General features: G+C 40.9%; 1 protein-coding gene and 1 long non-coding RNA gene across 5 annotated transcripts in view; one reads left to right on the forward strand and one right to left on the reverse strand.

The window, feature by feature from the left end:
* The window catches only part of LOC132378370 (uncharacterized), a 31,164-nt gene extending 7,091 nt beyond the window's left edge, over positions 1-24,073 (forward strand). Inside the window, exon 3 of one of the 3 annotated variants that reach the window (XR_009507002.1) lies at positions 23,908-24,073. This is a non-coding gene — a long non-coding RNA (uncharacterized LOC132378370). Of the gene's footprint in view, positions 1-1,181; positions 1,942-4,699; positions 6,129-23,907 lie in introns of those variants that run through there. The other 2 variants (XR_009507001.1, XR_009507000.1) reach the window with 2 other exon arrangements.
* Positions 1-24,135, reverse strand: part of LOC132378369 (cadherin-20-like) — a 183,070-nt gene that overhangs the window by 47,702 nt on the left and 111,233 nt on the right. The window contains exons 2-5 of one of the 2 annotated variants that reach the window (XM_059945233.1): positions 15,874-16,313; positions 12,541-12,835; positions 6,157-6,276; positions 3,696-3,863 (exon numbers count right to left, since the gene is read on the reverse strand). In XM_059945233.1, the coding sequence (XP_059801216.1) occupies positions 3,696-3,863; positions 6,157-6,276; positions 12,541-12,835; positions 15,874-16,095 (805 nt within the window). In that variant the 5' untranslated portion in view covers positions 16,096-16,313. Of the gene's footprint in view, positions 1-3,695; positions 3,864-6,156; positions 6,277-12,540; positions 12,836-15,873; positions 17,671-24,135 lie in introns of those variants that run through there. The other variant, XM_059945234.1, reaches the window with a different exon arrangement.

Genomic DNA, 24,135 nt, shown 5'->3' on the forward strand with positions numbered 1-24,135 from the left:
AAACTTCTATGGATGTGTAGTGGAGAGTATATAGACTGATTGCCTCACAACCTGGTATGGACTTACAAATGCCCTTGCGCAGAAAAGCCCACAAAAAAAATAGTCCATCAAGGGTAAAGCCCTCCCCACATCTACATGGAGCACTGTCGCAGCAAAGCAGCGTCCATCTTCAAGGTCCCCCACCAGCTAGGCCAGGCTCTGTTCTCACTGCTACCATTGGGAAAGAAGCACAGAAGCCTCAGGACCCAAACCACCAGGTCCAGGAACAATTATTACCTCTTAACTATCATGTTCTTGAATCAGAGGGGATAACCTCACTCACCCTATCACCGAGCTGTTCCCACAACCTATGGACTCACTTTCAAGGACTCTTCATCTCATGTTCTTGATTTTTATTGCTAATTTATTTATCTATCTATTTATTTATTTATTAATCAACCAATCAACCCATTATTATTATTATTATTATTGTTGTTGTTATTGTTATTGTACTTTTATTTTTTTCTCAGTTCAAGCTGGTAAAACCTGATGTACAGGGATAGCACGCAAACTCATTCCTCAGTTGCTAGGAACTTTTGAACTATTCAAGTGGTGCTTAGTATTGTCTCTTTCTAGAGATTTACACAAATATTGCTGTTTAGGCCTAATTGTTGAACGCAATTGCGTAGTGACTTTGGGATGATACCAACATCCCAATTATGACTGGGATATCCTGTTCATGCTCCATAGTCTTTCAATTTCCTCTTTCATTTCTGCAAATTTCTGGTGGTTTTCACTTACTGATTTCTGTGTGTCATGTGCGTTTGGTTTGGAGATATCTATTAAATAAGTTGTTCTTGTTTGTTTAGCCTGTAATATGATGTTTGGACAGTCATTATGAATTATGGATTGGTTGTATAATGATTTGTAGTACTCTGACTCTGTGTTGGGCTTGTATTTATAGAAAGGTAAGGTGTCTTTTATGGGTTTGTATTTTAAAGCAAGAGTTTGGTGAATGGTGTTTGTCATTTGATTGTGCCTGAGGAAGTAATCAGATTGAGTTAAACTGTTGCAGTTGGATTATTTGTTGAAACGTGTTGGATTATTTCTGGTTTCTCTTTGGACTTTCTACATTTATCATCTTGAATTTGTTGGTCTTTTATTATGTACTTTAGACAATTTTTTTTTCTGCTGACCATCAGGTCCTGTATCGTTACAAGAAAACCCACTGTTTCTGGGAAGATGGCTTCAACTCTGAGCCAGGAGTTCGACGCTTTCCAGTTGACAACTAGTCTCCTCAGATTGTGGGGATGTCTTCCATGAAGGGTTATACTCTTCCCTTAGTTAAATTTTTCTTCAATAGTGATAGATTCTTCATTTTTCTGTATTGTGCTTTTATTTAAGATTAGTGTTGCTTACTTCTGATCAGAATTGCATTTGCTCATGCGGAGTGCTAAATCCTGTTTCCATTGATGAAAATCTATTCTTAGAAGTTTTATCTGACTGTTGTGTAAATTGTTTGTACAATGTCCTGGGTATGTTACTCAAAATGGCCTCTTTGGTTTGTTACAAGTAGGAATGTTTCTTTGGCGGATAAGTGTTTCTCTAGCCGTTGTTTCACTTTAGAATGGCTGATATGGTAATTGTATTCATTTGTTAATCAATGGGGAATGTCATTGTGTCTTGTGATGCTGGGAACTTGGGGGAGGGGTTTTTTTCGCGGGTTTTTTGGGGGAGGCCGAGGAAGACATGGAAGAAGGTGGACGTGTGCTGGACTGCTCGTAAGACCACCGGGGTGGTCCCAGGTGCGACGGCCGGATGGGTCGATTGGTTCGTGGATTGAGCTCCAACGAGTGCACTAAACAGACTGAACTTTGATAAGTGGCGCCTTTTGTTTTTTTCCTTGTGTATATATATTGTATTGCTTACTACTCTTTTTAATTTTAGTAAACTCTTTAAAGTGTATTTCATAACGGTATTTGTTGTGGGTTTGATACTGTTGGCGGGCGCGAGGCATAAACTCGATTCTCACAGCACCTGCGTGTACGGGAGGTGGGTTGGAGAGTGGCTGGATCCCTTTTTCCCCTAGACATATACCAGCCTGTGGGTAAGTGTTACATGTTTTTTGTCTATTATTTCTCTTCCTCCTTCTGTCCTTGGTAGTGTTAATCTAAGTGTATGTAGAATCTAAAATTTGTCATTTCAGTTCTTATTTTTTCTTTGAAAATTTTCCAGATCAGTTTCAGACTAAGATGTTACACCATATGAATATGTTGATATGAGTTTAGCGAAAGAGTTTATGGCCTCTGTAATTATTTTTACTATTGAGCTCTGTTTGTCATATTTTCTTAAACCTTGAAGTAAATTCTGCCGTAGGTTTTCCCTTTATTGCACTATGGTCTATTTTCTTAGCTTGCTGATATCCCAGATACTTGTATGTTTCATATTCACCAATTGGTTATGTTGCATCCTGCTGCTCTGTTTTGTGTTCTATTAACTCTAAAGCAGCTTTCTTTATGTTTAATGTTTTGCACTTATCTAGTCCAAAATTCATGTTTATAGCTTTATAAAATAATTGTACTATTTGAATTAATTGCTTTAACTTTGCTGATGAAGGCATGTATAATTTCAAGTCATTCTTGTATAGAAAGTGTGTTGACATATAAATCATTTGATTGTTTCTGATTTCATAACCTCTTCTCGTCCTGTTCAGTAAATTAGAGAGTGGGTTTAAAGCTAGACAAAGCCATAGTGGACTTAGAGAGTTGCTCTGGGAAATGCCTCAGTTTACTTTGATAACAGTGGTTGTCCTTTTTTGCGCACACACGAGGAAATCTGCAGAGGCTGTAAATTCAAGCAACACACACAAAATGCTGGTGGAACGCAGCAGGCCAGGCAGCATCTATAGGACGCATGTCAGTCCTGATGAAGGATCTCGGCTCGAAATGTCGACTGTACTTTTTCCTATAGATGCTGCCTGGCCTGCTGTGTTCCACCAGCACTTTGTGTGTGTTGTCCTTTTCTGGTTGTTATGCCAATGCTTTTTTCAGATGTTACAGGAATTTTACAATTTATTATTATTATTTCTTTTTTTCTTTCTTTTTGTATTTGCACAGTTTGCTGTCTTTTGCACATTAGTTTGTCCTTCTTGTTGGGTACGGTCTTTCATTGTTTTTATGTACTCTGAATGCCCACAAGAAAACAATTCTCAGGGTTGTATATGGTGACATATATGTTCTATGATAATAAATTTACTTCATAGTTTATTTGTACTTTGTACTTGGTAAGTGCTTTATCCTGTTGGGGGAATGTGATGTCAGTAGCTAGAGTTCAGTTATTACTCCAGCTAATGGAAAGTGACCTCTTGCATCACCTGTGTTGATAAAGTAGCACCGTGTCCTATTGCAGAGGAAGGCTGATAACTAATAGCCAGCTAGTTGTCAGAAGGGCTGGGGTAAGACTTCACTGACCAGCCTGATTGTAATAACTGACTTTATGGTACAAATATCATTTACTTCAGAAGATTTGAGGAACAATAATGTGTCTGTAGGGCAAAAAGAAATAGACTGATGTGTTGATAGGGTGAAATATTATGGATGAAAATTTTTGTGGATTACAATTAACAGCAAAACATTTTGTAAATTCAGCATGGAACCTCAAACCAATAAGCATTTTCTCATTAGAGAACCATTGATCCAAATAAGAGCTGTACTTACTTTGAGGGAATCTTGGAGGATTGTCATTGACATCTGTCAGGGTGATGTTTACAGTTGTTGTGCCTGATAATCCGCCCATTTGTCCACCCATGTCCTTGGCTTGCACCACCACAAGGTATTCATCCTTTATCTCTCTGTCCATATATGGCAAAGCTGTCCTGATGATGCCTGGGGAAGACAGACGGGCATTGTTTCACTACTAATAGCAACCAGCAGAGGGCACCCTTACTGCTTCAGGGAAGCAGTGGATTATCAACAGTTCAGAGAATAAATTCACTTCAATTTAATTCGGCAAACCTTGAGAACTGCTATCAAATTGACAATTATCAGTAACACTGTGATAAAAGTCTCAGAAATGTTTAAAATTTTAAGAAGTGTCAAATATGGAAGCTATTGCGCTGCTGACAGGGATTTGCTGGTTTGCCTTATGGTCCAGTTAGAATGGTAGCATATCGATTATATCGTACGGAGACTTGAATTGCTGATGATGAGATGTCATACACTAGAGCATGTGGGGAACTTAAAATCATTGAGTTAAAGCAATCTTGAATTAAAATGCTTGTGTCTGCAATACTGACCTGTTGTGGTAAAACCACTGTGGTAAAGAACCCGTTGTTCTTTCTTCGTCTGGCTAAAACAACTTCAGCCTTACAGAAATGTGGCTGACTCTAACCTCTGAAAGGTCTTTGGAATAGGAATCAGAACTGAAAATGGTTTATTATTGTCACATGTAGTGAAAAGCTCGTCTTGCATACAGATCAAATCATTACACCGTGCATTGAGCTAGAAGAGGATAAACAGTAACAATGCAGAATAAAGGGTAAAAGTTTTCGAAAAAGGGCAGGGCAGGTAAATGATAAAGTGCACAATCATAATGAGCCAGATTGGGAGGCCAAGAGTCCTTCTTATCGTACAAGAGGTCCATTACAGTCTGATTACAGTGGGGGAGAAGCTGTCCATAATACTGGTAGTACATGCTTTTGTATCTTCTTTGTGTCTTTCAGCTGTTTGTATCTTCTGCCTGCTGGGAGAGGGGAGAAGACCGAAGACCCAGGGTGGGTGGGGTCTTTGATTATGCTGGCTGCTTTACTGAGGCAGTGAGACATATAGACCGAGCCCATGGACGGGTGGCTGGTTTCCGTGATGTGCCCATACCTCTCTGCAGCTTCTGGTGGTCACAGGCCGAGCAGTTGCCGTGCCATGCTGTGATGCATCCGGATATGACACTTTCAATGGTGCCTCAATAAAAATCCGGTGATGGTCAAAGGAAACTGTGGTGAACTACATATACCTGTCTGGACATGCCCCCCCGCTGACTGCTCCTGTGGCTCCTCCCACGGACCCCGGTATAAAGGCGACTGGAGGCACAGCCCCGGCCTCAGTCTCCAGGATGTAGTATGGTGGTCACTTGCTGCTTGTTCTTTCTTCCAGCCTATATCTCGCCTCACGTCTCCGAGAGTTATTGATGATGCATCAGAAACGTGCCGAGTTTCTTTGCCTCCTGAGGAAGCAGAGGTGTTGATGATGGGCTGTTCAGGAGAACGGAATAACCCAGCGGAGAATCTGGGTGGCTGGCCAGAATGCTGGTCCTCACACGGGAGAAGAGTGGGGTCACTCTTCATCCCAGGTTAGGAATTTGACAACTTACAAACACTCAGAATCAGGTTTATTACCTTATCATGGTGATATAAATTTTGTTTTGCAGCTGCAGTCAAGTAGAAAAACATAAAATTACTATAAATTACAAATTAAACGAATAGAGCAAAAAAAGGATGAAGAACATTGTGTTAATGGACCATGGGCCATTCTGAAATCTGATGGTAGACGGGCAGAACAGATGTCTGAACTGATGAGTGGCTCCTTCACCTCCTCCCAGACACCAGCTGCTGGACGGGGATGTTTCCCCATCTAGTCTCTGTAGTTAGTAGAGATAAGGAGGCCCTACCCATTTGATGCATGACAATGTGGGTCTTAGAAAAATAGAGGGCTATGGGTAACCCTAGGAAAGGGTATGTTCGGCACAGCTTTATGGGCTGAAGAGCCTGTATTGTGCTGTAGGTTTTCTATGTTTCTATGACACAGTTGCTCACCTCCAACAGCCAATTTCCTATCAACTGTCAAAGCTGGTGCTTAAGGCATCATTGGTCTGATGCCTGACTCATGGGCAGTCGATGGCAGAAGGTTTGAGCCATGCATCTTATCTGTGATTTACCTCGGCAGTTTGATTCTATTATGTGTGAAGTGCTGCATGTTATGGATGGTGTAACATTGCTACACCAAACATCTACAGGCACCGGTGTTTTGTATATAATCTTATGGCACCGAAAATCATTCAGCGTGTCAGTCCAGTTCTGGGAGTTTAAATTCATTATCCCTTTTAAAAGGTTATTAATGTGCTTGCACAGCAGACCTCTCAAGAGCACCGCACATCGCTTTACTCTTGGACTCTGTTATTGCATACCTGTCCTTGCTTCCACTGAGAAATATGGCTGTCCCTGGAGGATGCTGTAAACCACTCGTGCACTGTTTCCATATGTGGGATCATCAGCATCACTCGCTGTGAGTTGTATTACTGACGTACCTGAGCAGAGAAGAAAGGGAAGCGCAGTTTTGTTAATTTGGGAATGAGAGAATTTCTTTAAGACATAGGAGCAGAACTAGCCTTTCGCGTCTGCTCCAGCATTCCAACGTGGTTGACTTATTTTCCATTCCAACTCCATTCTCATCATAACTTTTGATACCCTTACTGATTAAGTACCTCACAACCTCTGCTTTAAATGCACCTAATGACTTGGCCTCCACAGCCGTCTGTAGCAATGAGTTTCTCAGATTCACCACTTCCTGGTGAAAGAAATTCTCCCTCACCTTTGCTCGAAAGGGACGACCTCCTTTTGGCTAGTTTACTTAGCTTGGTTAGCACAAGGAAATTGTTGGAGAAGTTTCGATGACACTATCCTGTAAAACGGGCAGTGGTGAATTGTTATCATTTCCCCTGCAGCAAAAGGAATGAGCTGCCAGCGGAACTCGGCGGGTCGAGCACCATCTTTAGATGGAAATGGACAGTCGGCATTTTAGATTGAGACAGTTCATCTGGCCCTCAGGCTTCTTCTCATTAATTCATTCTCACAGAATAGAGAATTCTCCCCTGCTTTTTCTGAATCTTTATAGAACGCAGAGGCTTGTTGCCTGTTTTGGAGAGAAGGTTTTCTGGCCCCAATCACAACGTCAAATAATGATGCGGCTTAATACTTATGACATATGAATGTGAGTCTGAGAGTCCGGGGCCAAGGACTGCAGGCCCAGTGCTGGGCCGACTTGGGGTTGGAGTCCTACCTGTGTCTGTGACTGGGTGAGAGGGTGAGAAAGGGGCAGGTTTTGCTTCTGTTGTTTTGCTTTATTTTGTTGCTTGTGTTGTTCTGCTGAGTATTGTGGGCCTGCTGTATTGGCATCGGAATGTCTGGTAACACTTGTGGGTTGCCCATCTCTTCTTTGGTAATGTTTGCTCTTAATGCAAATGATGCCTTTCACTATATACGTTGATGTACATGTGATAAATCTGAATCATTATAGATTTTTACGATTTACATTGATAATAAGTGTTTAAGGTGAGCAACATAGTTTTGGAAAATGCAAACTGGATGAAAAATCACTTATTAATCCACTTATCCCTGACAGTAGCCATGGAACATTTCTTTGGTGTTTGTCAAACCAATTATAATTACTTCAGGCATCTTATTACTTCTCATGAATATCAAGCCGTGGTATTTGGTACATGTGTTCAAAGACAAATTTCTACCTCGGGGTCCAAAGAGTTACAAGAGTTAAATGAAAAATCTTCATGGTGGCTTAATGAGCCCTTTTCCACTTTTGTTATTTATCTATCTGGGTACTGCATTCTGTGATGGCATCTGCTTATGACCATGAGTTCTCCAATTCATAAGTAAGGCAGTCATGATTCATGACACCTATTAGTTCCAACAGATACATTGTCTTCTTCCATCTGGATAACATACCATGCCACATCTCAGTTGCAATATGACCCTTGCCCATGTGTTGGTGACCTGCAGACTTCACTAATCCAGTACTTTCCTTGAAGAAGCCTTAATTCCTGTGCTGTTTCACATTGAAGGTCTGCTTCCTGCAGCCAGGTTGACACCTTGCTCCCCTGCCCATTCATCACTTCTGACTAATACTGACAATGTCTTAAGTTTGAATTTTTTATCCTGCCTTTCAAAGTCTTCCATGGGCTTGCCTTTTCTCTAATGCAAACTCTTCAAGACAAAAATCTGTCCTGCATCAAAGGTACGAATTATCCAAAACAGTGGCATATGTGTTTGCAAATCTGCAGCTGAAATCCAAGCTTCATTGAACTATGAACGCCTATCAAAAAGATAAACCTAAATCTTATTCTGAGGACAACCTGACCAAAAGGGTAGCGCTATTATGCTCTAGACTTGAGGTCCAAGGTTGGTTTAACTTTCTCCTCAAGACCTTCAAGTTTAACTCAAACCTGGAATCTTTTAGTTGAGAAGAAAAGAGTGTAACCAACTGAGCCCCAGGTGCCATCAGTGAGTTCAGGAGGAATATTCTGAACCACACCTGGTCTCTCTTGTTTCCTCCTGCTCATCCACACCAATAATCTTGAACCTTGGCACAACCTGGCCCACAGTATGAGCTCTTACACCCCTCACTCCAAGCTCACTAGCACAAGTGACGACATGACTATCAAAAGCTCAGACCTTTAACTAATAAAATATTAACCCTTGAAATTAAACTCATTTGCTGTTATTAGACCTTCATTGTATGGGACCAGAGTATTTACAATTTTGGATCCAGAAGCCTGATCTGATCATTTGGAGAAGAGTTCAAATCTCACTAGGATAACAAAGAATTATAAATGCAATTGACTAATTGAAAATGCAAAGCTAACACCAGTAATGATCATTAAACTAGTGGATTACTATAAAACCTGTCTGGTTTAATCATATCTTATGAAGGTGAAAGTCATTCATTTTCACCAGTGTATTTGAGTCTTGATCCATGTGCATGATAATGTGATCAATTCTAAGTTCCCTCTGAAGAGGCTTAGAATGCGTTGTAGTTTAAGAGCAATTAGAGATGGGTGATAAGTGCCAGCCTTGGCTCCTTGGAGAAGTTGAGTTTGTCCAGACGGTCTGGGAAAAGGCATAGAGATGTCTGTCGAGATTTATCCAGAATGGGTGCATTTTATGGTACTCTGCACTGCTATAGATTGCTGTCAAGTATGCATTTTGAAATTTCATCAATTGTTGGGAAACGATCACTGCAATGAAGACGCCCCTTGGTCCATCTGAAACTCTTCACCTTCCAGAGCAAGATGTTGTCCATAAACAAGTGCGGCAAAATGCCACGTTCTGAGGTACAAGACTGTGTGCTGAGGAACGTTCTGAAGGTGGGTGCAGCTACTGCAATGAAAAGGGCCAGATCCCATGCCCTCCGGACTGTGCACATTAATTAAACCAATGCTAACTATTAAAATACTCACATTAATGAGTCGTAATGAAAATGTTGACTTTTTCTACCTTACATGCTTTACAAAAATGTAATTAACATAACTTAAGAATAGCTTAATTCATAAAAAGTATGCATATTTTGAAATAATAGCAAAAACCTTGTTAGCAACCCCATATGAAGTGGAAGAACGGTTAAAAGGTTGGTGCAACAGCATGCACCAAAGGACCTGTACTGTACTGGAGTGTTCTATCTTCTAACATGAGGGCCAGGGATAGAATTAAATCTAACCAGAATTTGTTTATTTATTTAGCAATACAATGTGTAATAGGCCCTTCCAGACCTTTGAACTACGCCACCCAGTAATCCCCCAATTTAATCCTAGCCTACTCACGGGACAATTTACAATGCCTAATTAACCTGCCAACTGGCACATCTTTGGACTGCAGGAGGAAACTGGTGCACCAGGAGGAAACCCACATGGTCACAGGGAGAACATACAACCTCCTTACAGGCAGCGGTGGGAATTGAACCTGGGTCGCTGGAGCTGTAAAGCATTGTGCTAACTACTACACTACCGAGCCACATTGCAACAAAGGGAATCGGTCATCAAATGAGAAGAAGGATGAAATGTTGCAATATTTGAAGCAAAGTGAAGCTGAATTGTGTGATTGTGTTTAATTCCACAACAGCAGCAAACATCTTATAAAGAGAATTTATTGTTCTCTTTCTACCTTCAACCTTAGATGCAATCAGTTGTATGGAAAGTTGATAACATATCGCTATAATTTATTTATTTTTTTAAAATTTTGTGAACCGTGCAGAATAGGTCCTTCTGGCCCTTCGAGTTGCACCATCCTAGCAATCCCCTACAACTTTGATTTAACTCTAACTTAATTGTAGGACAATTTACAATGACCAATTAACCTGCCTGGTATGCCTTTGGACTGTGAGTGGTAACTGGAGCACCCAGGGAAAACCCATGCATTCAATTTGGAGGTCATCCAGAGACTCCCAGTGCAGGACATTGGAAATGAACTCTGACACCCTGAGCTGTAATAGTGTTGCATTAACCACTAATACTGTTAGCCCTTTCATTCCCAGGATCAGTCTTGTAAACTTCCTTTGGATGCTCTCCAATGCCAGCTCATCCTTTCTCAGATATAGGGCCCGAAACTGCTCTCTGAGACTATATACCTATACCTTTGGGACAACCATGCACCTGCTCCTCCAGATCCTCTGCACTCTTTCATCATTGTGCAGTCTAAACCCCAGAGCTCTCCACCCAATAGCATTGTGGGAGTCCCTTTGGTGCAAATGCTCCAGCAATTTTTAAGGCAAAATAGAACAATTAAATTCTAGCCTTGTCAATGAAACACACACCTTTTTGAAAGGGTTAGAATACTGCCAAAAACATTGATTGTGAGCGTGACACAATAACTTGGAAATGCCAGAACACTGGGCAAAATACAACTGAAAGGAACGTTAGGTTTGAGGAATGCTTGACTCCAATCGCAAATGTACTTCCAGGGTGTGATATGCAGCTGGAGAAAAGGGTTAACATTATAAAAGGCAACAGTCCTTTTGAGTGCACCAAGATTTGTTTGTGAAGAGAAGCAAAAATGTTACAGACGCATTCACTGCATGTCCCACCCCCACCCCCGCCCCCGCCCCACCTGTCCGACAAGAACGCTACTGCATTCTCCCAGTTTCCCCACCTCTATTGGTGTCACCTTGTGGATGCTGCAGCAAGGCAAGGGTTAATATGGTTTGATGGCCGAATAGAGTGCAGGCACTGTATGGTCTCAAGCTGAACTAAACACTTGAGAGTTCAACTCCCCCTTGTATAGCCTTTTATAAGTATGGAAGTTCAGTAAGGCAAGAGTCAAGATGATAAGCTGAGAGAGACTGTGAGCAGTCATAATGCTCTCACTGAGTCTGAACATGGCCCTTGAAAGCCGTACTCTCCTTTGTACAAACCTGTGGACCAAGGTCACCAAGCACACTGAGACAAGATAAAAATGCAAACAAAAGATTCCAAGGCAACACTTATTATTGAGTAGTATCTTCCTAATTCCCAAGTAGAATTGGCCTTTAGCACATAGTTTTAATTGGTTATTAACACCTGTAACATGTATTGTAATTGATACTTAAATATGCAAATGCTAAGATTCAGAAGTGCACAAAGTTCCTATTTAATCAATATTGGTATCCGTCTAGTCAATTTCTATATAAAAATGACATTTCTTTATTTAAATGTATGCAATATACATCCTTAAATTTTTGTCCTTTGCAGACATCCACAAAAACAGAAGGGTGCTCTGAAGAAGGAGTGATAGTTAAAACATGAAAACCCTAAAGACCCCCACCCACTTCCAGAAAAAAAGTTCAGAATGGTTTAGTGAGGGGCTGAAATGTCCTCCTTGCGAACAAGTAAAAGAAGTGTGATTGACTAACCAACATGAATTGTTAGTGTTCAGTTAGTTACCAACGACAACTTTCCACTTTAGTGCTTGCAATATACTTTCCATTTTCCCCAAATGATATTCTCCCTCTACCATAATTGATGATGCTCTGGATACATCATCTCTATTTCCTGCACTCCTTCCCTCACCCTCTTTACTCACACCCAGAGGAAGGACCTAGTCCTCAACTTCCAAGTCAGCAGACTTCATATTCAAAGGAATATCCTTTGTAAATTTTAATACCAGACACGTGACTTTTCTTTCTTGGAAGCTCTAATTCACTCTTCTTTCAGAACCAGTTCCTTCTCTATTTTCAGGTACCTGCTTGTTCAACAAGAGTTGATTGTAACACCTGATTCAATACTGATTCAATAATTTCAAATCATCAGTCATTCCGACTTTGTCCCCAAATTTCCAGCATTTATAGTTTTTATTCCCTCAAATTTCATCTGTCTCCTCCCATTTTTGCTTCCCAATGATATTCCTTTTATCATTCACTTAGTTTTATACTATTCAATCTCTTCTGGTCTCACCCTATCAAAGAGCATTCCCTTTTTTCCCATCCATGCCTTCCACGTTCTCTGCAACTTCAAGTCTGTTTCATTTCTAACTTTGCCCTATTAAAAGATAATTGAACTGAAAAGTTAACTCTCTCTCTTCACAAATACTGCCTGGCCTGCTGAGTACTTACAGCAATTTCTGTTTTTTTATTGTATGTATGATACGGGCTCAATTAAATTTTACAAGTTACATTGGCTATCACTCTTATACTTGCAATATTGTTAAAATGAGACAAATGGAAATTTCTGCTTGGCTTATATGATCAATTACAAGAATATCCTAAACTTAGAACTACCATTAAAGAAGCTGCTTTACGAATGATTCCTTACCTATTGGGGACATTTCAGGAACATTGGCTACATAAGGTCCATCAAGAAATTTTGGTTCGTTGTCATTGATATCCTGGATCTTTATGATGAATTCAGACTCCGGTTCCATCGGCTGACCAGTCCATCTGTCCAAGGCTTGGGCACGCAGAGTATAGTGAGATTTCTCTTCCCGATCCAGTCTCTGTACTGCGTGGATATCTCCAGTGTTGTCATCAATGGTGAAAACAGTACCTGCTCCATCACCAGACAGGATGTATCTGACAGAGCCTTCTCCTTTGTCCATGTCTGAATGAAGCTAAAAGCACACAACGATAGATTGGTTTTTATTAAAACTGATTTCCTCACCTTTTATCTCCTCATTCTTTTCCACCCCTCTGCCTTCCTTTTACTCGCAGTAGGTATATCAGTGGAGGCTGCAAAACAGAGTTACTTGCTCCTTTACACAACAATTTGATCCCCATCTTTTATACCATAGAGGATAAATTTTTACATTCAGATTCTTTTGATAGAGTAAATAAGGAGGCAATCTTTCTGGTGACAGTAGGACTGATGACTCGAGGACATGTTTTTAAAGTAATTAAGAGGCAACTGGAGGTCTCGACAGGAACAGCTTTTGACATGCTGAGCTGTGAACTGGAATGCAACACTTGGAAGTAGATTCACTTGTGATGCCCAAAAGATACCTTGGTAAATTATTGAAGGAATTGTAATGCTGAGGCTTTGAAGGAAAAACAGAGGTATGCAATTAAATGGACACCAAACGCTGGAAGAACTCAGCAGGTCAGGCAGCATCCATGAAATCCTGAAGTAGGGTCTCGGCTCAAAACGTCAACTGCTTACTCATTTCCATAGATGCTTCCTGACCTGCTGAGTTCCTCTGGTATTTTGTGTGTGTTGCTCTGGATTTCCAGCATCTCCAGAAACTCTTCAGTCTATGCATTTAAATGTATAAATTTACAAAAATGCTGACTTGTTGAGCATTTTCAGTGCTTTCTGGTTTTATACAACACTGAGACAAGCTCTTGGCCCATGGCTTCTATGTTGAGCATCAGGCCTGTCTATACCAATTCACCTTGCCTGAATTCTTAGAGTTATAGAACACTACAGCATAGAAACAGGTACTTTGGCCCATCTAGTCTATGGTGAACCATTAATCTGCCTACTCATGTAGCCGTCTAGATCCCTCCCATCCATGTACCTATCCAAATTTCTCATAAATGTTGAAGTTGAATTCACATCCTGAATGCTGAGCAACTGAACCTTCTTGACTAGCCGGACTCCGGAGCGAATGCTCCCAAATTTGAATCCAGTCAGCCCCCACCATCACCCACCCCCCGGGCACGCTTTCCATCTGTTCCGGGTTGAGCGCCGAGCTGGCCACTCGGACTCGTAAAAAAACAAGGGTCGAGTCAGGAACGTCCATACCGTGACCCAGTTAATCCGAAAGGAGACCGATGCTGACACCACGCGCCAGATAAGAATGGCTGACTGTCTGGTGTGACAAGCTATGAAATGAATCTTTTCCTGGTAACTTCCTCGAAAAACTCTATAAGATTGTGTAGATATGAACCACCAGACACAAAATCCCATTATGCCCCTATGCCCTCATTCATTCTATATTCCCCTATGCTTTGTTCATTCAAGTACCTGTCAAAATGTCTCTTAAATGTTATTACTCTTCCAGCCTCCACCACCTCCTGGGGCAACTCATTCCAGAGAGAAAATATTCTTTGTGTGAAAAACTGACCCTTCATGTCTCCTCAGAACTTCCTCCCCCTCACCTCAGACTTAAGCCCTCTGGTTAGACCCCGACACCATGAGAAATGGATATTGGCTATATATTTTATTTATGTCTCTCAAAATTTGGAATAGTTCTATCAATTTATCTTCCACCCTCCTCTGCCCCTGGGTAAACAGATCCAACCTATTCAATCTCTCCTGTTAACTCAAATCTCCATTCCTTGAGAATACTTTCTACACCCTGTCTGTGTTGGCAAATAGTTAAGGCGTTCGTCTAGTGATCCGAAGCTCGCTGGTTCGAGCCTTGGCTGAGGCTGTGTGTGTATCGTTGAGCAAGGCACTTAACCACACATTGCTCTGCGACGACACCAGTGCCAAGCTGTATCGGCCTGATACCCTTCCCTTGGACAACATCGGTGGCGTGGAGAGGGGAGACTTGCCACTTGGGCAACTGCCTGTCTTCCATAAAAATAAACTTTGCCCAGGCTTGCGCCCTGGAAACTTTCCAAGGTGCAAATCCATGGTCTATCGAGACTGACAGAGGCCTGCACTACACACATCCCCTATCTAGTTTAATCACATCCTTCCTATAGAGTGGTGGCCAGAAATGCACGCAATACTCCCCAAGTGTTGCCTAACCAACATTTACCATACACCTTGTATCCTGCCTGTCTGTGTTGCTACTTTCAGAGGAATAGGTACTTGTGCCCATAGATCTCTCCTTTAAGCAACCCCTGAAGGCTCTCTTATTTATGGCGTATGATGTCTCTTACTCTAACTTCACTCTGTACCTGTCTGAATTAAGTTCCATCTACCATTCCTTTGTTCAGTTTCCCAGTTGGTCCGTATCCTGTTGTAACCTTAGGCAAACTTCTTCACTTTCCTATTTTGTAACTATCTGCAAACTTTCTAACCTTCCCACGTACATTGACATCCAAATCAAATATCTGACGAACAACAGAGGACCCAGCACTGACCTCTGCATCACGCCACTAGCCACAGGTCTCCAATTTGAAAAGCAACCCTCCAAAGCAGCTGTCCCCTCCTACCACCAAGGCAATTTTGTATCAAATTTGCTAATTCACACTGGATTTAACCTGGTGGACCAGCCTGCAATGAAGAACCTTATCAAAGGCCTTGCTAAAATCCATTTGGCAAGCATTTAACAAAACTTAATTAATTGGAAAAATAATATGATAATACTAATTCTTTAGTGGCTGACCTCCATTGAAATCTATGGAGAATCTATCTGCATTGCATCTTCCATGGCCTATCAGTTTAAATGGATGCCTCATTATAATGGCTGGTAAATTGCCACAGTTTTGCACTCCCACAATGAGTTGATTAACGCCCAAGACCTGTTGTGAAAACATACCTCACACAGCTACAAAAAATGTCAGGATCTCAGTATCTGCCTGATAATCCCAAAGCCCCCATTAGATACATAGGGAATTATTGGCAGCTGTGCAGAAGGCAGCCAATGATTTTTCATAAATCCTGGTCTCTGTCTTTCTAGAAGGTTAAAGATGGGCTCAGATAAAGCAGCCAATGAGATTAACATCAATCTTTGTGCTTTCAATATCCTGCTCTTACCTTGCCAACGTATAAAGGTTCTGTTCCAGTGTATTCTTCCAACACGAAAAATTGGTTCCATACCCAACCTCTCTTCACACGATGATGCAGCATCTTATCATGTTGGTTGTTCCCTACTGTGGTTGCTGGCTGAACATTCAGTACTTGCACTAAATCAACTAGACACAGAAGTAGGCAGGATCCTTGTATATACTTACTACCCATTATATTGCAAATTAACATGCCAATTGTTAGAAGAAAAGTTGGTGGAGATTAAAAGGGAAGGGATTCAGACTTTGCAAACTGTTTTTGGAAACTAGGCATAACAGTCTTTGGTCAAATAATATCTCTATTGAGTGCTCGGTTGAGGAGGTTTTCATATGAGAAGAGTTCTTCACTTGACTGCCAGGAAAATCTAATGGTGTTCATCCAATTAATGGCAAGCTTTATCAGTCCTAGACCTGCAAAAGAAGATAAGGTAGTTGTGAAGAATCTGTGAGGATGACAAAGAAAAATCAAGCATGCATTCCCAACAATATACTGCAATGCACATGTATGGTGGACACAAGAAAGGCAAGAGATTGTTGGATGTCCTTTTAATCTACCTTGGCTGGCCATGGACAATGTTACCAAGCTGGTTTGCACTAACTCCTAGGCAGTGGCTTCACAGTGAACTGATGGCTAACTACACTGAGTGTCTCTTTGCATTCCAGATTTGCACCTGGTCACTGCAGCAGGGAAGCTCAAAAATGCTTGATGGTGCCATCCAGGCCACTGCCTTTTAGCAAGATAAGAGGTGGGTTCATAAAGCACAACTAGTGAGGTTATCATCACCTTCTTCAAATCTATTCTCGCCTTCTGGCATATAATGGCTCTGTTCCAATACAAAACAAAAACAACCTAACCTCAATGGAATTGCCACTAGACTCAGACCCAAGTCCATCAGTGGTTCTGTAGTGCACTGAACTCTTTGCCTTGTGCACTTCATTTATTTGCAATAACTTGTCATCAGAAATGCTTGAAATAGTGGAGAATTTGGACAGTTGTGTGCCATCAGAAGCTTATCAGGGTGGTCAGTGGGCAGTGCCTTGATACTTGTCTATGGCATGGTTGATTCTCACAGGTGGCACCATGTTGCGCGTGGTCAACAGCAGTGAGGTCAGCAGGACATGCTTTGTACAATCACAAAATCCTCGTGGAGCCATGAGCGCCTCACAAAGTTAAGGCAGTACTGAGTACAACGGAAATGATTTTTCCTTCTGTCATCTGGTGCTACATTTCCATGTGGACTTAACTTGGGAGAAGCTCTTAAACCTTCCATTGAAAATGCAGCTGAGAACCATATACTTATTGATAGTTTCAGGTAGTCAAATATTTTCCCTTGCAATGCCCTAATTAAATTTTAAAACATTGATAATTTGTAAGTAGTCATTATTGTAATGCAGGAATTACAACAGCCAATTTACACACAGATAGCAGTGTAACAATCCCTTTTCAGCCTATAAATACCAGCCAAAAACTCCTCTTCAATAAAGGACTATAGTACTTTGTACAATTACTTGAGAGAGCAGATGGTTTAACGTGTCCAAAAGATTGCATCTTGAAGAGTCCTATGTTCCCCCTCAGTACTGCAGTGGCGCATTGGTCAGGTTGTCAGTAAGTCTCGGAAAGGTACTTAAATCCAACAACATTTCTTACTCAGGTAAATTGCTACTTATTGGCTACAAGTGTACCTTCATTGTAAAAGTGACACCTTGGTAGTTTGTGTTTGGTATCTCTCAGAGAGTCTACTTACTTTATTTGACTTTTTACCTCAATTCTTCTACTGAGGAGGGGAGTAATTTTTTTTCTGTTTGCGATTCTGAAGCTGTTTTTTATATATCAAAATAAATGTTATTCATAATTAAAAATATTTAGAAGAATAAACTGTGCAATTCCTTTTTGTTCTTACATGCGTAAAAATGTTTTAAGTACTGTTCAATTGCATTCCTTGAACCGAACAGGCACATGAGAGTAACAATAATATTTCACATAAATTAATAGAATGTCTTGTTCTCAACTTTGATTAAATAGCCTATTAATTCCTAGGACACATATACTGGCACCTACAAGTTGAAGCCTCACTTTCAAAATCACTTTCGCAAAGACAAGAAACTACAAAGATTTATGACTCTGCTATTTTTTAACTGGCAGGATTAGGTGAGGACTGTCTTATATGATTAACTTAAGGTTAGATGGAGCTTAATTAACATACATACTTAATGATACTGCAGCATTTTGAGGTTAATGACGATGGCAGTGCTAATGTTCCCCCAGTTCCCTCTTGCTATTGAGGTCGGTACTCATTTGCAATCTTATCACTGTTTAAGGAAAGAATACTTATGGTGTTGTCAATGTGTGCAGTCCTTCTTAATATCTTTTATTCTGAGTAATTATCTGTGTTAACTCAACTCAGTTACATTTTTTCCTGTCTAAAATATCTTGATTCAGCTCTTACACCTCATAATCAGTCGCCACCAGAGGTTGGTCTGTCCACTTATTGGCTAACAGTAAACAATTGTGACCTTTGCCGTTTTCGCCACGAGTAAACACATTGTTTTCTTGTGAGAGAATATGGGGATGGAAATGTATAATCCATCACGAGCAATGAGTGCACACCCTAGTGGCACCTCCATCGAGCCTCACATTCCCTCAGCTTCAGTCCCCATGGCCGTCTGCCTGGGCTCCATTTGCTGGCTCTACATGAGTTATTCTCCCATTCAAGTCCCAATGCCCAGCCTCCTCTCTGTGTAAGCACAGGTGGGCTACCGGCTGCCAACCTTCACCTTGCCCTGTTTACCCAGCCAAACCTAAGGATCAGTATCACCTTAGCCATGATAGGTATGGGCGTGGTTATGCTAAACAAAAGCAGAAGATGCTGGATGCACTCAGCAGGTCAGGAAGAATCATTGGGACAATATTTCAGCCCAAGGACCTATCATTGGCATTGGAAAAAGGGGAAAGCAAGTGTGCCTTAAGTTGCAGGGAGGGGTAGGGGCGATAGGGTGCAAACCAAAGCTGCGTTCACTGGCAGAATGAAGCTGCAAGATACAGTCACATCTAAAGATAAATAAAAAGCTGGTTATTTAAAGCTGATAAGTATAATATTAAGTCCCAATGGTTATGATGAGTGAGTTAATTAGAAGGTCTAACATTTCTTCAGTTCATGTTGGACATCATTTGGGAAATATAGGAGGATGAAGACAAAGAGTTCACAGTGGCAGTGGATCGATGGATTAAAATGACGGGTAACTGAAACATTTTAGTGGGCTGAATGGAGCTGGTCTGGCTGGTGGCCACTGAACGTCTGTTTGGTCCCTCCAGTATAGGTTACATACTTTGCTCCAATCGAGTTATTGTTACTGGGTTAATAATCCTGTGGGATAGATTTGTGATCCATGTGGCTAGATATGTTTTCCAATCCCTCCACTGTGGCTGGGCAACTTAAGTAGTTAAATGAGCTAAGGTTATTTTTTTTTTAAACTTACGCTAGTAATGGTAACCATAAAACTACAGAAGTAAAAACATAAATTCAGTTCAAAATGCCTTTTTTGGATTGAAATTTGTGTCCCTTGCTGAGTCTGCGTCTGGCCTATATATGGCTTGGGTAAAGGTGTTTGACTTTCAATTGACTTGAGACAGTCTTGCAAGCCAATCAGTTTACGAATGATTACGGAGAGTAGAAAAAGCCAACAGCACTACACTTGTGGATAGTTACAAGAAAATCCTCTGGTTTTTTTTTAAAAATGAGACCGATATGAATAGAAAAAAAACTGCAGGTTAATCTCATCTTCACTGCACTTCTAGTGCCTCCTCTGAATAATCTCACGCCATTAAGAGAATTGAAGAAATGGTTAAACAATTTAGAGTGTACAGGTTTGGATGCAATATTTCAACTAAATTCTTTTCACTGAAGTGTGGCCCAATATACCGTAACTGGTCTATGCTTCAAATCTATTTAAAATGCATTGAAGTGCTCAATTTGCCTAGCCTCGATTTTGTCAATTTTGTTTTGGCTGATCTCTGCTTAATGAGTAGAAAGTCTCAGGCAAGTTGTTGCAGCAAGTCAAAAACCACACTAAACTTACAAGTAAGCATTTCTGAGAATATCAGATTATGCCAGTAGTGTTGCATTTGATGTTTCTGCATACAAAACTGTGCGGGAATGTCTGTAGAAGAAATACTTCATTGTTCAAAAATGAGCCGTACATGATGACTCAACATTAACTTTGAACCACTGCATTGTGTCTTTGATGCTTCGCGTGATCTTAATTTAATTCGGAGAAGTGTTGTAAATTGACCTAACATTGAAAAATCACGTTGAAGTTTGCGCATCTAATGCAGCTTTTGTATGACCAACTGTAAGAGGGAGGGCAGGTAATTTTGATTTTGGGATATACACAGCCAGTATCAGAGCCAGTATCTTTTATGTCTCCATGACTATCAAAAAGACTTATACTTGTGCAGGGTGTTTACAGGACTTTAACTTTATTGGAAGTTATTGGAAGACAAATTATTGGGTGAAAGTCCATGTGCGCATCTATAATCTCATCAGATTATTGTGGAAAGGCCTGCATATCTGCTAAACAACATTCCACCCCTACACACTTCGATATGCCCCTGAATTCAACTGTTGCATTTCACAACCTCTGGATGTCTGAAAGCAGCTAGCAGCCAATAAAATACTGTTTTCACATGCAGTCATTTGCTATAATACTTGAAACATGCCGGTTTATCTGTGTAGAGTGAGTTTCCACAAACTGCAATGAGATTATGTCCAGATAATCTGTTTTGTCTTGTTGAATAATAGGCAAGTATTGATCAGGACCCAATGGAATATCTTGGGTTAACCTGAGATAGCATTAGGACCTTAGTCTGCTTTGGCTTGATATCTCACACATTCCCTGCATCTCTGATTCCCTTAGTGCTCGCAAATGTGTTGATCAAGGCCTTGAGCATATTCAATAAACTAACAACTGCAATCCTTTGAGGTAGAAAATTCCAAGGTTCGAACATCAACTCAGCACATCAATTTCTCCATTCCGTCCTAATTAGCTGATCCTTTATCTTGAGACCATGCCCCTCATCTCTGTAATGCCAGACATGGCCGTCAAGATTTTGTAAGTCCCAGTCAGTCCTGCTCAGCAGGCATAGGTCACTCTTATTGAATCCCTCTTCATATGCTTCCCCCTTGCCTCAGGAGGCAACTGACTCCAAGCAAGTATATTCCCCCTGAGATGCAAAGGACAAAATTGCAGACAATATTCCAGGTATATTCTCACCAAAGCACACTACAATTTCAGGAGGACTCCCCTGTCCTTATATTGCTTTCCCCTTGAAATGAATATTAAATAAGGCAGTCATAAAAGTAAGAGGGCAGATTAAGTTATCACAATGCTATTCTGTTTTATTTGACTGCAACAACTTTTGTTTGAACTAATGGTTGAAAATTTAAATTCAAAGTTCAAAGTAAATTTATTATCAAGGCGCATATATGTCACCACATACAACCCTGAGATTCATTTTCTTGTGGGCATACTCAGTAAAATCAAGAAATATAATAGAATCAATGAGAGACCACAACCAATGTGCAAAAGGCAACAGACTGCAAATACAAGAGAAAAAAAAAAGCAATAAATATCAAGAACATGAGATGAAGAGTCCTGAAAGTGTGTCCTTAGGGTGAGGGAACAGTTCACTGATAAAGTGAGTGAAGTTATTCCCACTGGTTCAAGAGCCTGATGGCTGAGGGGTAAATATCTGATTCTGAACCTTGTGGTGTGCGTCCTGTACCTCTTTCCTGATGGCCACAGTGAGAGGAGAGCATGGCCTGGGTGGTGGCGGTCCTTGATGATGGATGCTCCTTTCCTGCGACAGTGTACCGTGTAACGTGCTCACTGATGGGGAGGGCTTTACCTGTGATGGACTGTGCTGTATCCATTACTTTTTGTAGGATTTTGCAATGAAGATAGGGATCAGTTCCTCCCTTAAAGAATACAGCTCCTGAATCAAGGAATGTTTTTATGAGCTGTAGACCATGTTTAATACAGATGGTTGCACTTCTTTGAAGTATTTGACTGTTTTACTTTGAAAAGCACACTGCTGGGCTGTCTTTTGTACAACTACATCAACAACAACGTGGATTGTATTTTTTATCAACACAGCAAAAAGACCACATGCTGTTTCTCTGTAGCCATATCAAGTAAAATTTAACACGGAGCTGAATAAAGAGCAAAATGAAAGCGGTAGAGAACAAAAAAAAATGGACTTACTGTTCCCCTTGAATAATCTATATGCTGTCTAGGATGTTTAACAAGCCTGATATATTTTCCTGGCGTTAGTCTGTGATTTAAGTTGGATTTAATGAAATAAAGAGGACCTGAAAGAAAGAACTTAAGATGATTTACATACTAAATCTGACAAATATTTTACTCCATTTTATTTCAAAAGCCTGATTTGATCAAAAGTGCAGTTTTGCAGCTCCATTGGTAACTTTTTTTGGGAAGGGAGGAGAACATTTTTGTTAATGAGGAATTATCCACATAGCGTAATGCATTTCAATTTGGTGATAGCTCTGTGTAAAAAGAAACGTTCATTAAGATTTTTTCCCCCCTTTCAATGCAACACACTTTGAAATGTAGCATTCATGGAAAATTTTATGAAAGTATATGCCGATCCACAATAATCGCTAAATAATGACCACCCCAGGAAGCTTATGGTTATACATTGTGAAAATTAACATATTTCTCCTTCAGCAACTTTCTAACGTGATAGCAATACTGGTCTCACGAAGAGCAGTTTCTCAATGGCTGAGAATCTTTTGTTGAGATCAATTCAAATTAGCCTGAGACTTTAGCTGGTTTGGACACAATCTTTTCTTCTGTGTTTTGTTGCTCAGTGAAACTTATTATTGATTCAGCACAGACAAAACATCCTCTATCTGCAGGTCCTTGGGTTTGTACAAGCAAGCCACATTTAGGTCAGTTGGTTGCTGACTGTGTAAGAACAGGGGCCCACATGATGAGTCACTGTAGTGAAAGAAAACCAAAGCAAACCCCACCTCACGGGAACATCCACCTCAATTTATGTACTGGAAAGAATTTTATTTTCGTCTGTACCAATGAACGTGGACAAAACCACAGCCGCTTTGTCAATCGATGAGTTGGTATAACCGGCAAGTGAATTTTAATGCACAATTGTGGCATCAGCTAAGCGCTACTTCTGTGCTCTGCTTGATTATGGCTTTGGTGTCCTCACCCAAGTACCTCACTTTATGAGAAATGCTTCTGTAAGTACAAGGCAGGAAGCAGCACACACCAACCAGGAACTCAGCAGGTCTGCAACGTCAATGGAGGTGGATAAACAGTTGGCGTTTTAGGCTGAACAGTCTGGAAAGGGACTGAAAGGGAGTGGGCAGAAGCCAGAATTATAAAGTGTGGGCAGGAGAAAGGTGACGGGTGAGACCAGCCGAGGGGCTAGATGGGTGATAGGGAGGAGGGACGAAGTAAGAAACTGGAAGTTGATAGGTGGAAGAGGTAGGGGGCTGAAGAAGAAGGAATCTGATAGGAGAGGACAGTGGACCATGGAAGAAAGGGAAGGTGGAGAGGGCCAGAGGGAGGTGATGAACAGGTGAGAAGAAGAAACGAGGTGAGAGGGGAACCAGAATGGGGAATGGAAAAAGAAGTGAAGGGGTGGGAAGAAATTACTGCAAGTTAAAGAAATCAGTGTTCATGCCATCAGGTTGAAGGCTATCCAGATGGAATATGCCACGTTGCTCCTCCAGCCTGAGGGTGGCCTCGTTGTGGTAGTACAGGAGGCCATGTTCAGAGATGTCAGAATGGAAATGTGAAGTCAAATTGAAATGGGTGAATTAAAACATCTATCTCAGCCATAGCTCAGATAGTTGCACTTCTTGATTAGTAGGATTCACGATAAGCACTAGAACCTTGAGTACAAACTGAAATATTTAGCAGTATCATAATGAATAATTAATGTTTGTGATTCTTTTCTCCTCAGGCTGGTCTCTGGGCTAAGTGTGACTGGTTTTAAAGACAAGAGAAAATCTGCAGATGCTGGAAATCCAAGCAATACACACAAAATGTTGGTGGAAATCAGCAGTCCAGGTGGTATATATGGAAAAAAGTACAGTCGACATTTTGGCCCAAGACCCTTCAGCAGGACTCACAATTAATCAGTCAGGAGGCTTATGACCATGTACATCAGAATCATGGGTCCAAAATTCTC

The sequence above is a fragment of the Hypanus sabinus genome, chromosome 20 (assembly GCF_030144855.1).
Source record: "Hypanus sabinus isolate sHypSab1 chromosome 20, sHypSab1.hap1, whole genome shotgun sequence".
Classification (NCBI taxonomy): Eukaryota; Metazoa; Chordata; class Chondrichthyes; order Myliobatiformes; family Dasyatidae; genus Hypanus; species Hypanus sabinus.